Below are 14,596 nucleotides of genomic sequence, written 5' to 3'. Positions count from 1 at the left end.
TATGCAAGGTTTTTGCGGAAAATCCAAATTGATGAAAGTTAATATCTGAAAAACTGGTTATATTGAAACATTTATGATATGATTCATAGTATATGTTTTCAATTTTAGTCGCTGAAACTATGAAAGTTTGGAGGGAAACACATTTTGGCTTAAAGAATGCACCCACAAAATGGCGTAAATACGATCTGGTGTAAATTTCTTATGTAAAGGGATTTAACTATGAAACTAAGGACAAATATACAATAACATCAGCACTGTACAAAAATATTAGTTATGATATGATGAAATGCACCCTTTTGTAGTTTATGTCACCCGAAATATGCACGTCTTGATGGAAAACCAAAATGGCTGAAAGCAAGTATGTGACAACTGGGGTAAATTAAAACTTGCAAAATGTCTTCAAAAGGTATATCAGAATCAAATATGGGCAGCCATAAAACTCAATCTGCACTTGAGCATGCTACCACATATGATGTGATCCATAGTTTATATTCGAAGTTGTAGTCGCTTTACTTATTAAGAGTTAAGATGGAAAATCTAATTCGCTTTGGCATGCACCTGCAAAAGGGGGTAAATACAATCTAGTGTAATTACATGATTAAAAAAAATATCAATATGAAAGTGTGGTGTAGCCATTAAACTGAATCAGCACTTTAAAAAATGTCAAATTCAATAATATGCAGAGCATACTTTTATTCGTTTTAGTTGTCACAAGTTTACTGACATTGAAGCCAAACGTGTCGCTTCAGAAAATAGCGTAAAAATGCAGTAATGTGTGTTACGATTCTTACGGTAACCTGCCATTTTGTTGCTTGGTTACTGAACTGGTCTGGTGATAACACTACACAGCAATTGACAAATCATATAGACAAATTCAACATGGTACTCGCTCTTACGTTTGTTGATTTTACCCGCTTTTTCTTCAGGCCTTGCGAAATCCCGAGACGCGCGAGATATGATAAAGTCGGGATATATCGGAAGAAGAAGCTGTTAATGTCTTATCTACATCTCTGAAAAACGTTAAATGTTTTCATCGTTCTACCCTTCCTTTATAAATGTTTGGAGAATTTATTTTTATATGTAAATCTAGTACCCAGTTTAATCTCGAAGATGTGCTCGATCCATGTCATGTTGCTAAGACAACATGCTTACGTAGGAAGTTCGATTAAGAATAAATGTTAAAGGGATCTTTTCACGCTTTGGTAAATTGACAAAATTGGAAAAAGTTGTTTCAGATTCGTAAGTTTTCGTTTTAGTTATGATATTTGTGAGGAAACAGTAATACTAAACATTAACCATGCTCTAATATAGCCATTATATGCATCTTTTGACGATTTTAAAATCTAAAAATTATAAAGCGTTGCAACGCGAAACGATTGAATAATTTGGAGAGTTCTGTTTTTGTCGTTAAATTTTGTGAAACTACGAAGATTTCTTATATTAGGTATAAAATACGTCAAAAATGTGTACTCGGCGGAATAGCTCAGTAGGCTAAAGCGTTTTTACTTCAGGACTCTGGCAGGACTCCAGGGGTCACTGGTTCGAAACCTGCTCCGGGCAATGTTCTTTTCCTTTTTTTAATTTTTTTCTTGATTTTTTACTGGAGCTTTTATGATCCAATGTTTACATTTATCAATATAAAGCATTTAATGAATAAGTTGAAAAAAATGCCAAAATCTGTGAAAAGGCCCCTTTAATATTGATCAGATCTCCTGGAAACATATGATACAGGTTTTTACATTCTAATTTTATCGAACATTAAACTTACTATGCAGTACTTAGGCATGTGTCAGCATTGCCCAGTTAAGAAATTAATCAACAAAACGACAGATTTTCTAACGTTTGAAGTTTGACATTATATAAATTTATGATCATGTTTAAAAAAACGTCGTAAATGATTGTGTTTAATGTAAAAACATAATTACTTTATATTTCATGTTTTTTTTGTAACAGAAATTCACATTTTCGTCACACAATACTGTATTGAGTTATTCTCATGTAACTAGTTTAATAGAAATATTTATGAGGTCACAAATACTAGAACAAAGGGTCAATTACTTTGCGACTTATTTTTTTAAACTAAAATATATAGTATAGTATAAAAGTATACTGAAATACGGGGTGCGATTTTAATAACATTGCTCTGTATACGAAAACAAACGTGTTTAAGACATTAGTGATCAGAGTCTTCTTAAGTAGATTCTCGTATTAAAGACAGTGATGGACAATTATTCAGAGGTTATTGGCAATCTGGTTGATTATCGCCCCAACACGTCAATAATTGCCGGTGGGCCGAAAACCTGAATGATATATTTGACTCATTATGGCAATGATAATCAAACACCAGGTTGCCAATAACCTCTGAATAATAGCCCATCACTGTCTTTAGTACGAGAGTCTACTTAAGAATATTGACAACATATTTAATTAATGATATTAAAAATCAAACTTTATAAGACAAACCACGATGCCGTTAAATTGACACTTTTAATTGACAGATGTTGTGTTCCGTTCACAGGAATGCTACATGGACTAGGTTGTGACGGAAACGTTCAATAATGTGTACCGAGGAGGTTGCCGAGGAAAAGAAGTAAGTACGTTGCTTGAACTGCTGCCACGCAATTATGTGCTGGGTTGTTTAATTATTTTCTTAATATAAAACATTATTTACAGAAATTAGGTAAATTTCTGAAAACATTAGCATGCCTTTTTGCAGAGTGTATATTTCGTTGCTTGGTTAGAATCGATGTTTATGTATTAGCAGACATGTGTGAAACTCGTTAATTTTATCTCTCTATATATCCACGATCTTTATTGTGATGCCGTGACAAACAATAATTTAGATATTATAAATAAGCAAGGACTTACTCTTGCAGTAATGCGATTTGTAAACATATATTTTGTTTGTGAAATTAAGGCATGAGGGACTACAGGGCCGGTTGCTTAAAGCCGTGAAGTCCTTATACAGTGATGGGAAATGTTGTGTGAGAGTAAATTGGTTAGATTCAGAGTGGTTCGACGTCAAATGCGGCTTGAAGCAGGGCAGTCCTTTGTTCCCTGTGCTATTCAATATCTAAATCAATGATTTGATATTCTTTTTGAGTAACTTATGAGTAGGTATTGACATAGATAATCAACAAGTATGTGGTCTCCTGTTTGCTGATGATGTAGTTCTGCTCGCAAAAAAATTCTGATGACCTCCAACTGTTATTCGATTCTTTTTCTGCCTGCTGTTAATGAAATTAAATGCAAGTTAACTGTGACAAAGATTGTTAATTTATTTTAGACCAAAAAGTGTTTAAAAAACTGAACATGTGTTTAAAATTGCTGGAATGAACTTAGAAATTCTACATTGTTAAAAATACGTTGGTGTTATCTTAAATGAGTACTTAGACTACCATGAAATAGCAAATAAGTGTAGCTAAGTCTGCGTCTAGAGCACTGGGTTTAGTTATTTCTAAATATAAAGCTTTTGGAGGCTTCGTGTTTTCAACCTTTACAAAACTGTTTTAGTCCATGATATGGCCAATAATTAATTATAGTGCGTCAATATGGGGAGATAAATCCTATTCATGCATTAACGTTGTTCAGAAAAGAGCCAAGCGGTACTATCTTGGTGTTGGTAAATACACGCCAAATGCGGCTGTTTTGGGTGAAATGGGCTGGACACCACCAATAGTTAAACAATTAGGATATGTTTGTAGAAAGCATTTTAGAAATGTGAATATGGGTGAATCTAGAATTTACAAGAAAATGTATAATTGGGCAAAAACAATATATGTTCGAAATGGGTACACAAGATTAAAGGTGTGTTTGAATTATCTTAATATGTCATATATTGTAGATATACCATTTGATAATAGTAAACATGTTATAATTGATATAGAGTGATATAAGTTATTAGCAAAGGAAACTGTTAAATGGAGAAATTTTGTTAATAGAGAATCTGGACAAAAGGGCATAGGACGTAATAAATTAAGGACGTAATAAATTAAGGACTTATAAACTATTTAAAGTAAATTTTGGTACTGAAACATATTTTAGCGGTAAAATACCATTCAATTATAGAAGTGATTTAACTAAGTTTAGGTGTGGTGTGGCGCCGCTAAGTTTAAAGACCGGTCAGTATGAAAATATAGAGCTATGTAATATGACTTGTTTCTATTGTACAGATAAGATTGAGGATAAAAACATGTACTCTTTCACTGTCAGTTGTATGTTGATGCAAGGAAAATGCTAATGTATAATATAAGTGTAAATCCTGCTAATCATGCCATGTCAGATTGTGAAAAAATTAAATATATATTTACTACAGAGAATGTTATGTATTCAGCCCTAACCTGCTATTCTATTCTTCATAAAAGGAAAAACTACATCTACTCAAAATAACAATGAGATATGTACGCAGACTATTTTCGCACGATATCCCCGATCGTCGACTGTCCTACCCTATATTTCTCCGACAGAATCCTGAGTGTAGGTTTCGGGAACATCTCTAATTCTTTTATCAAATTGATTTGGTCTTCTAGAGACAATTCCACGGGCCTTCGCTTAGAAGGAGGTTTGGACATTTTTAGTCTTAGTTATCTTAATTACCAATTTGAAAATCTAAATGAATATATAAATGCAACTGCTTCAAGAACTCTGCAAAGCACCATTTTATATGACACTAAATTAGAATTTGTAATAAACTACACAAAATATAATAGCATTAAGGTTATTAAAATTTAACACAGCTTTCTACATCAACAACAAAACACACTAAAGAACTCTATGTTTGTTATCAGTAATTATAATCAGTATTATCACCTCTATTGATCGATATATACATCACAGGGCAAGTATCTTTAAATTGGTTTGCGATTTTTACAGTTTACAAATTTTCGACCACCTTTATTAATTTCACGCGTTCATAATCCGCTATATACAACTTTTCGACACTAGGTCTGAGGTGCGATAAAGTGGCCCTGAGCGGTTTTGAGGGGTACAATTACGTATGGAATGACCCAATTTTGATCCAAAGAATGACCGGTATTCGGAATTGAGGGGATTCCGGTCTCGAGGAGATATTTTACGCATGGTATTATAGGGGAAAAAATGGGACCGGACAATTATAGCGGTTTAGAGAGGATTCCGGTATAAAGAGGATCCGGTTTAGAGGGTTTCCACTGTAATTAACTTTCAATGCTATCATAAGTGTAAAGAAAATGAATTATCTTGAACCTGTCATTTGTAAACGTTGTAGCGACTATGGTATATAAAAAGCATAATAGCCGTATCATATCTGTGATACTCACTCTTCTGCGTGCTTTCTCATTTTGCATATTTTATAAACTTTTCAAACATAAATTACAGAGCCACATCAGTGCACATACTATGTTTGACAATTCATTCGTTCGTTGGATATTGTTTGCTGTTTTAAACACATATTAGGTCATATCACGGAGATTTAGTTAACCTTACCATGTGTTCATGGGCAAACTCACGTATTCAAGTGCTCTTACGACTATGTGCTCATACCCACTTTCGATCGGGAATCATCATGAAAGTATTGCCGTAATTAAGGAACAAACATGTCTAAGCTTATTGAATTAGAGAAAAAGAACAATGATCAAAAGAGAAAAAGTATATTTTCACGCACATGGGATTGTGAAATCACGTCCGTACACATAGCATCATTAACTTAGGAAAGGAAACAACGAAATATAAAGTTTGGTATGATATACATGTGAAATAAAAGAGAATGGTGTAATTAAAGAGCATGTCAAGTTTTGAATTTATATGCTAAAACGTAATGTTATAACCCACAAACGTTTTACTGTAACAGACAGTTTTTAAAGATAAGTGGTACAGAAAATACACGTCGAATACCTTTTTAAAGATATTTCTTGTTATATTTGATCGAGAATGTAACCCGCCTCCCAGTTTCGCGGCAAGGATCAAGTTCCCCACGGCTACTATTTCCCCGTACCCCCAATTTTTTTACCCATTTTTTTTTCGTACCCATTTTTTTTTCGTACCCAAATTTTTGCTCGTAACCAATTTTGTTTCGTACCCAATTTTTTTCCTACCCAATATTTTTATCGTGACCAAATCTTTTTACGTATTTATTTTTTTTTTTTGCATAATTGTTGTACCCAAAATTTTCGTACATATTTTTTCCTACCCAAAATTTTCGCACCCACATACACAATTGGGGTGATGTAGATAAACTTAAATAGATGCTTTTATATCAATCCTGTTCAAAAGCATCGTCACACAAGTACTGTCAGTACTTTGATCATTATTATATGCACAATTATAACATGCTAGTTAGTGCAAAATAACTCACTTAAATGGTGTGCACCCAGACTGAGGAGACCAAAACCTGTATAAAGTCACACAGAATTTATGGGAAACTGGGTAGGGTTGTTTATTCCTTTGGAATAAGTATGTGCTGGATGTCTGTACTGGTAAATATGTCTCTCTGAAATCAGTCTGGCGTCACCGTTCGGGTTTAAATGTATATTGTTTTAAAATGTAATCAATGTCGCTATAGTCTTAGTCAACAGGGTCTGTTAGTTTGTATCTAAGCTTAGGTAACTATTGCTTATCAGTTCATTTCCGACCTGATTAGAGTTGATAATCGATTTCTTAAACCATTTTATACTATGCGCGTTAGTGCCACTATTGTATACAGTGTCAGTATTTTACTTCATTATATCTTATGGCAGTTTTTAATAATAGATTAGCAATTGTAACCCAACTTTTAATTTAAATATGTATATAAAGAACAAGTATGTGAAAACTAGGAAATATTTTACTCCTCATAGTCTCTTATAATTCTTACATAGAATGGTCATTTTCATGTTTATATGAATGTTTTCATGCTCTGTAATAAGTATGTACATGAAATGGATGAGACTAACCACTTAAATAAAACATTGAATTGAATTTATTTGTTCAGTAATATGTATACATGCATAATATGTATTATAATACTTATTATTTTAAAGAACAATTATTAAGCAAACAAGTTTGTTTAACACGGCTAATTTCAATATAAATGCTTATAAATTTGAAATATGCAGAATTGATTACATATACTACATGTTGTAGATGCTTTATTTTCAAATGATCAGTCAAACAAAGAAAAATTGTTGTGTTATATTCTTTGCTGTTGTGGTACTTTAAGCAATGCAAAGGGGGTACAGCTGGTGCGATAGGAAAGCGGGATGAGGTCGTCAGCTGCTCACAGTAAGTCCTCTTCCATCCACTAAATCCCATACGCTTTACGGTAATTGTATTCGCCAAACACCTGCAATAAATCCGCACTTCTAACGTAACAGTTACATTTCTAATTATGTATCAGTTATTACTTAATGTTTCTTATAAATAGCGTAATTTCTAGATATTAAATTATAATTGATCAACATTTTGATTAAGGAAATCAGAAGCATCACTACACGAGCAAAAAGATGTGTTTGTGAAACACTATGTCCCCAATATTTTTTACCTTTGACCTCCAAGGATGACCTCATCTTGACCTTGATCAAAATGTGCAGCTCCATGAGATACATATGTATGCCAAATATGATGTTGCTATCTTCAATATTGCAAGTGTTATGGCAAAGGTTAAAGTTTGACGATTTTGACCCATATTTTTATGCCCCCAGATCGAAAGATCGGGGGTATATTGTTTTTGTCCTGTCTGTCTGTCCAAAACTTTAACCTTGGGTACAGTTTAATAACTTTTGCAATATTGGACATAACAACTTGATATTTACCATGCACGTGTATCTCATAGAGCTGCTCAATTTGAGTGGTGAAAAGTAAAGGTCATCCTTCAAGGTCAAAGGTAAAATATCATTGTATTTTTTAACCTGCGTTAAAGTTTTATCATAACTTTTTAATATTGAACACAGCATCTTCATATTTGGCATGCATGTGTATCTCGTGGAGCTGCACATTATGAGTGGTGAAAGGTCAAGGTCATCATTCAAGGTCAAAGGTCAAAAATTAAAAAAATATATATATCAATCTCTTATTTACTTCTCGTGGAGCTGCATATTTTGAGTGGTGAAAGGTCAAGGTAAACCTTCAAGATTAAAGGTAAAAATTATAAAAAACAAATTTTCATAACTTTTTTAATATTTAACACATGTGTATCTGGTGGAGCTGCACATTTTGAGTGGTGAAAGGTCAAGGTCATCCTTCAAGGTCAAAGGTAAAAAAAGCGGTGCATTAGGGGGCATTGTGTTTCTGACAAACACATGTCTTCTTTACCTCTGACCGTAAAGAATAACATTGACCTTGACCTTTCACCGCTCAAAATGTGCAGCTCCATGGGATACACATGCATGCCAAATATTAAGGTGCTATCTTCAATATTGCAAAAGTAATGGAAAATGTTAAAGTTTGACGCAAACCAACAAGCCAACAAACAAATCAACAGACATAGCAAAACAATATTTCCCCCCGTATATACTGGGGGACATAAAAATGAAATCTATTTGATTTCAGTGTAAACGAGTAAATACCAAGGGACCTTTTAATTAATATGTATTTGTTTATAGTTTCTCAGAACTTGTATGATATATTTCACGTCGATGCTTGGTGGCAGGTTGACGCATATACCGCATCGAGAACCAATGCTATCTAATAAATATCTGTTGAATGTTCATCCATTTTTGAATACGAGTCTTTTCAAGTTCCAAGAAGGTATACAAGGTTACAGGTCATATCTTTACACCCATTTAAAACGTATCACGCACATACAATCCCCTCGATCGAGTCTGTTTTAAGGTATACCAAGCGTCGAAACCAGCTAGATTTCGCTGGTGTCGACAAAATATTCGAATCAACAACGCATCGTTTGATTTCTTTATATTAAAACGAAATCAAGTAAAACTATCAATGCAAATTTGTGCTGATAACGTTTATATATGAATCTCCGGATTATAAATGTTTTTGTATTTGTAAATATATTTATACATGCACAAAAGCATGTGCTTGTTGAGTTTTTGCATTATGCTCTTGATACAAAATGCCAACTTAAACCTCAATTGGTATTAAGATTTATCATTCCATTAACCGTGTGCGTCTGAAATTACTTTCATAATTTAGGATCCAATTGTATATCCTACATAAAAAATTATATTAATGTCCTATTTCAAAATTATTTCATGTAAAAAAATATAAAACAAATACAGTGTACGTTATAGCAATAGCCAACATTTTAAAGCTAGATGTGGTTTGGTACCATAGATTTAACGAGATACACAATGCTCGTTTTAATTTTGTAGTGTGACAATATATTCCATGTGAATTTCTCGCGACGATATCCGAACATTACCAAGCAAACGTGGATTGGCTTAACGCAGCGTCGGAAGCACGATGTAGTCTTATGAGCTTCCCAAAGCCCATCTCGCGTTCTCTCGTAAATGTTTGGATATCGTAATATTTTACGACATATTCTTTGACTTTCAGTGTTTATGGGGCTTTAATATTCGTATTAACAACTCACTTCTCCTTGTTATCAGATGCTGTTCACACGGCGACGACTGTAACAAACTTTTGTGTGGAATTAGACAGGGTAATGACTTTTATATATTCATATATATGATAATCAAATTGGTATTTGTTTTTAAGTTGCCAACACATGTTTCTCATACATGTATAGAATACTTGATTTAGATGCTAGCATTTTGAGATTTACTCACTTGGGTTAATTATCTGCATTGCATCATTTATTATATAATATCACCAGTAAGATAATTCTATAATAAAGTATAAAATACACAAATTGATATTTTGCATAGTATTTATCTCAGTTTTTTACTAGAAACATTTCAGAGCATTTGACAAATATGCAGAAAGAAAATAACTATGGATTTCAGTTTTTCCAACCCTAAACATTTTATTTCACCAATACAAATTTCAAGCGCGGAGTCATTTGCCTCCTGCTTTTTAATATCTTTATTAATCCCTAAAAACCTTGCTCCAATCCCTGCGGAAGTAACCAAGGTGCGTTTAAATTTGAAAATATATACGCACATTACAATGTATCATTGAAAGATTTCGATAACACTTAATGAGTACCATTGCAGTATTTACCCTTAACAAATATGTAAAAATTCTGACTTCTGATCAAACGGTTCAAGGCATTTTCATTTTTTATTGATATGCTACGATATATTCTTATATGATGACACCTTGACAATGGATAAACGACGTATTTGCGCTGGGCATATGAAATGTGTTGCCTTTCAGATTTTTTTGGAATAAAAAGAAGTCACAAGGGACAGGTTTAGCTTTATTCAGAGGTTAAGGAAGCACTCCAACCTTTTCATTCATTAACAAAAACTAAACTAAAAATATACGCCACTTGTGCGATGCCGTATTGTCATGCAGAAATATGACATTGGTATAAATGCACAGTGTTCTCTTTTTTGCAATATGTATTGAGTTCGTTTAAGAACTTTAGTCTTGCAAAGCTTTGTATTTACGAATATTCAATTAATTCTAGCAAATTGAAGAACGAAACATTGATATTTAAATAATATTGCATTATTACATTATTTACTCTTACGGACCGTTGCCTTTTGACTCACTTCGTTTTCAATTTAAATTTAACCTATATCACGTCACCAATGACATTGTTTTTAAACAGCTCGTAATTCTAATGTTTGAACAAGGTTTTTTGCGCATCTGTGCTCTTTTGTGCTTATTTTTCAATATATTGACAACCCATCAAGCAAGGATCTTAAGCATGTTCAAAATAAGTTTAAGTATTGTAGAAAATACTCCCAACAAGATGTGAAACATACTTCGTATTTTCCAGACAGTGTATTTTGCAGAAGGCACGCATAATTCTCTGTATAATACACACATATTTTTTTGCATAAACACGCATAATTTTTGGCATAAATACGCATAATTCTTTGCATAAGACACGCATAATACTTTGCATAAAACACGCATAATTCTTTGCATAAATAACGCATAATTCTTTCCATAAAATACGCATAATTCTTTCACTCCAGCAAACTGCTGTACAGACAATCCTGTTTTGTCGAAGTCATATGTATTTTTATCTTCTTTTAAAACCAGTTTTCACCTAAATTCTGAATACAGCGCATAACTTTCAAAAATGCACTTTATTATTTTATTATGTCCATTCACTAAACACATTTCACCAAAAACGTCTTTAAACTCTATGCAACGAATACAAAGACTCCTCATATGGGACAGTAATGCCGCGGCGAATTGAGACTCTATACCAACAATAGTTGTATAATTGTATATGAGTACACTTACAATATTTAGCTTTTCATAAATACATGCCAACTTAGCGGATTTTAACGGGAAAGGATACATTATAAAACTTGCATCTAAATATACCCACGACTGTCGGTTCCGCGTGATTATCGCGATGCCGTCTGAAAAAAACGTCCACAACAATTCATACTTGAACGCTTCTAGTAATGCCTAGTTTCATTCCTCGAAAACCAAATAGTGTCATGGTTCAAATGATTAATCATAATAATTATTTGACGAAAAAACAATTAATAAGATTATTCTAATTACTAGTCACAGCTTTATAATCTTTGTTCAATAGATGTACACATATTATATGTTTTCTCCACAGGTACCATACGCTTATTTGCAAAGCAAGTTCATTATTTATGTATTAATAAACATGTGCTTTTAGAAATTACCAACACATTTCAATGCTACTTCTGCGACTCATCCAAGTCTGATCAGGCATCAGTCTCCAACCTTTCGGACTGTATCACTCTCACTACGTGTGACACCGACCAGGTAACTTTTTATGTATGGAACCCCTTTTTGAGTTCAGCACGACTGCTTATCATCATTAGAAACCACGATGGAGGTTTACGATAGAAAATAAGAATTGTGATCCAAATAAAAGAATAAAACTTACATCTATATAAATTAAATGGATGTGAACCGGACACCAATGCTTTAGAGAATAAATGAAACCGTAACCAATTTACTAATGTTACATTATGAAAAACAAGAAATGCATTCAGCCGAGCCATGTTCATGATTTAACAGAACACAATACATTAAATACTGTATTTTTCAAGTGTAATGTTCAAACTTCAAAACATGTTAGTAACGTTTGCACTAATTTTTGCTTGCACATGTCTATAGTGTTCCTGCATATTCGTATATCAGAGATTTCAAAAAGTAATGTTTTGTAATGTGTAACTCTGTGTGACGGACCCTATAATTACTATAGAATGCGTGTTTGTATTGTCAGGTTTGCTATGCCCGCAATGAGTACCACCCAGGATCGGCTACGACGTTCAAATACGGGTGTCAGAACAAATACGTGAGTCGTGATACAGTTAATGGTTATACATACAAATAGCGCAATCGCATCTGAGAATGTAATGCTATAAGATTAACATAAACGTGCAGTGCCAAATCAATCACACAAGCCTCTGAAACCGTTTCTTTTACCTACCTTTGTCATTATACATGTTTGTCCAGTTTAATGAATGCATAATAGAGGAACATTCGTATACAATGACAATCGTATTTGCTGCTACACACACATTGAATAATTTAAACGCTTAGTCAGTGTACTCTGCTTATGCTAATACGTGAATACAAGTATATTCGTAAAGTCTAATTTGTTCAAGAAGAAGAGGAGTAATGGCGTAATGGTGAGATCGTTGCTATCTGATTCGGAGAATTCTATGAAAGAGCGTTTTTACTAAACGTAATAAAGTTATGCTGACATTGGGTGTAATCAAGCTATTTCGTTTCATCGAAAGTAATATTCGTTTTATAATATTAAAAATACTATTGTAACCACAGACCCAGTACTAGAAAAGGTACATGTATTGACGCACTCATTTTCATATGAGCCTCGTCTTATGAAACGTGGTTTAAAACATGTGCGTAAAGTGTCGTCCCAGATAAGCCTGTTCTGTCCACACAGGTTTATCAGAGACGACACTGTCCGCCCAAACCGGATTTTTTATAAGAAGAGACATTCTGTAGACGAAAAATATCATACAAGCGGAACGTGTCGCCCCTGATTAACCTGTGCGGACTGCATGTGCTAATCTGGGACGCCACTTTATGCAAATGCATTAAACCCCCTTTTCTCAGAGCGAGGCTCATATCAACCATAAACGTCTAAAAACCACAGCCGGGCACAACTCCTTTAGCAACACAAATAGTGCTAGACATCGAAAAATAAAACAGATGACTCAAACAGAACATCAAACGCAATATAACGTTTAACTGTAAATATGGACTCATTAGCAAAGCTTCAAGATTAATTCAAACTCTGTTTCAGATATGTAGACTATTGATGAAGAGGGTGTTCGAAGATATCCGTCATTGTGCGGGTAGTTTTTCTTCACCAGATTGCCAACATGAGAGCCCAAACTGCGATGTCTGCTGCGGAGACGGAGCCTGTAACTACGGCGAATGCAAGATCCTCAAAGGTATGGTTCATGAGTCTCGTTCTGGTAAAACTGGGTTTAATGCATGTGCGTAATGTTACGTCCTAGATTAACCTGTGCACTTATCGTATATAATAATAAGCTTTGGTATAGTATAGTATACCTGTTAAACTACTCTACCATACACGCAGTATACATGGCGCAGGTCAGCACATAATGTAGTCTCGGAGAATCAGGGATGACCTGTAAATAAACTATGACATACACACAGTATATATGCTGCATGTCAGCACATAATGTAGTCGTGAAGACTCAGCAATGACATGTAAATAAACTTAGACATACACGCATTTTATATGGTGTCAGGCTGCAAATATATACAATTCCTTGTGTACGATTTTACATTGGATATTGTGAGGAGAGTATATCTCTGAGCCATTTAAAAGTTCTCGTTCACACAGTTGAGTAGTGTTGTTTTATGTTTTCTCATCAAACTATAATATTAAGAACACGCCAAAGTAATAAAAATGCAATCAAGAAAAAGTTGAAATACTAGAAAAACAATGTCTGTACTGGGATTCGGACCCGGCATTATTAAAAGCAAAATTTAAACCATATTCTGGATCCGTAAGAACATACCAAGATGTATTTAAAACAAGTTTAATGATACACGTTTTATCTACACGATTTATTATTTAACAATTTTGATTGATGATTGTGTATTGACGATTCGATATTTTAGTCATATTGAAAGCTGAACATGTCGAACTAACACAGTGTCTGCTCTTTTCAGCTCGCCTTTTCCAACTGTGGACTGCAGGCAAGTTCAACAATGATACCCTTAAAGTCATTCCATAGGCGCTGCGAGTGGACCCGTCAGATTTAGTTGTGTCAACTGTGTAGTTTGACCGTTAATAAAGCTTTATAATATTGTGTGTGGGTGCTAATCTATAAGAAAGTTGCAACTAGGTAAATAATTTGTTTTATTCCATCGTTATGCCCGCAATAATAAATCAAAGTACTGACAGTACTGGTGTGACGATGCTTTTGAAGAGGATGGATTTATACAAGCATCAATTTAAGTTGATCTACATCATCACAAATGTGTACGAAAAATAATTTTGGTACACAAATTTTGGGAACGAAAATAATTATGCCCAAAAAATTTG

At 33.8% G+C, this 14,596-nt stretch overlaps 1 protein-coding gene across 1 annotated transcript in view; it reads left to right on the top strand.

Moving 5' to 3' along the window:
- The window catches only part of LOC127837588 (uncharacterized), a 377,541-nt gene extending 363,181 nt beyond the window's left edge, over positions 1 to 14,360 (top strand). Inside the window, exons 6-12 of the mRNA XM_052364840.1 lie at positions 2,574 to 2,590; positions 7,175 to 7,236; positions 9,522 to 9,574; positions 11,693 to 11,802; positions 12,269 to 12,340; positions 13,319 to 13,469; positions 14,221 to 14,360. Coding sequence (XP_052220800.1) covers positions 2,574 to 2,590; positions 7,175 to 7,236; positions 9,522 to 9,574; positions 11,693 to 11,802; positions 12,269 to 12,340; positions 13,319 to 13,469; positions 14,221 to 14,285 — 530 coding nt within the window. The 3' untranslated portion in view covers positions 14,286 to 14,360. The remainder of the gene's footprint in view (positions 1 to 2,573; positions 2,591 to 7,174; positions 7,237 to 9,521; positions 9,575 to 11,692; positions 11,803 to 12,268; positions 12,341 to 13,318; positions 13,470 to 14,220) is intronic.
- The last annotated feature ends 236 nt before the right edge of the window (positions 14,361 to 14,596 follow it).

This window comes from Dreissena polymorpha, chromosome 7 (assembly GCF_020536995.1).
Source record: "Dreissena polymorpha isolate Duluth1 chromosome 7, UMN_Dpol_1.0, whole genome shotgun sequence".
Lineage (NCBI taxonomy): Eukaryota > Metazoa > Mollusca > Bivalvia > Myida > Dreissenidae > Dreissena > Dreissena polymorpha.
Note: the sequence above shows the minus strand (reverse complement) of the source record. Positions and strands in the feature narration are given on the sequence as shown.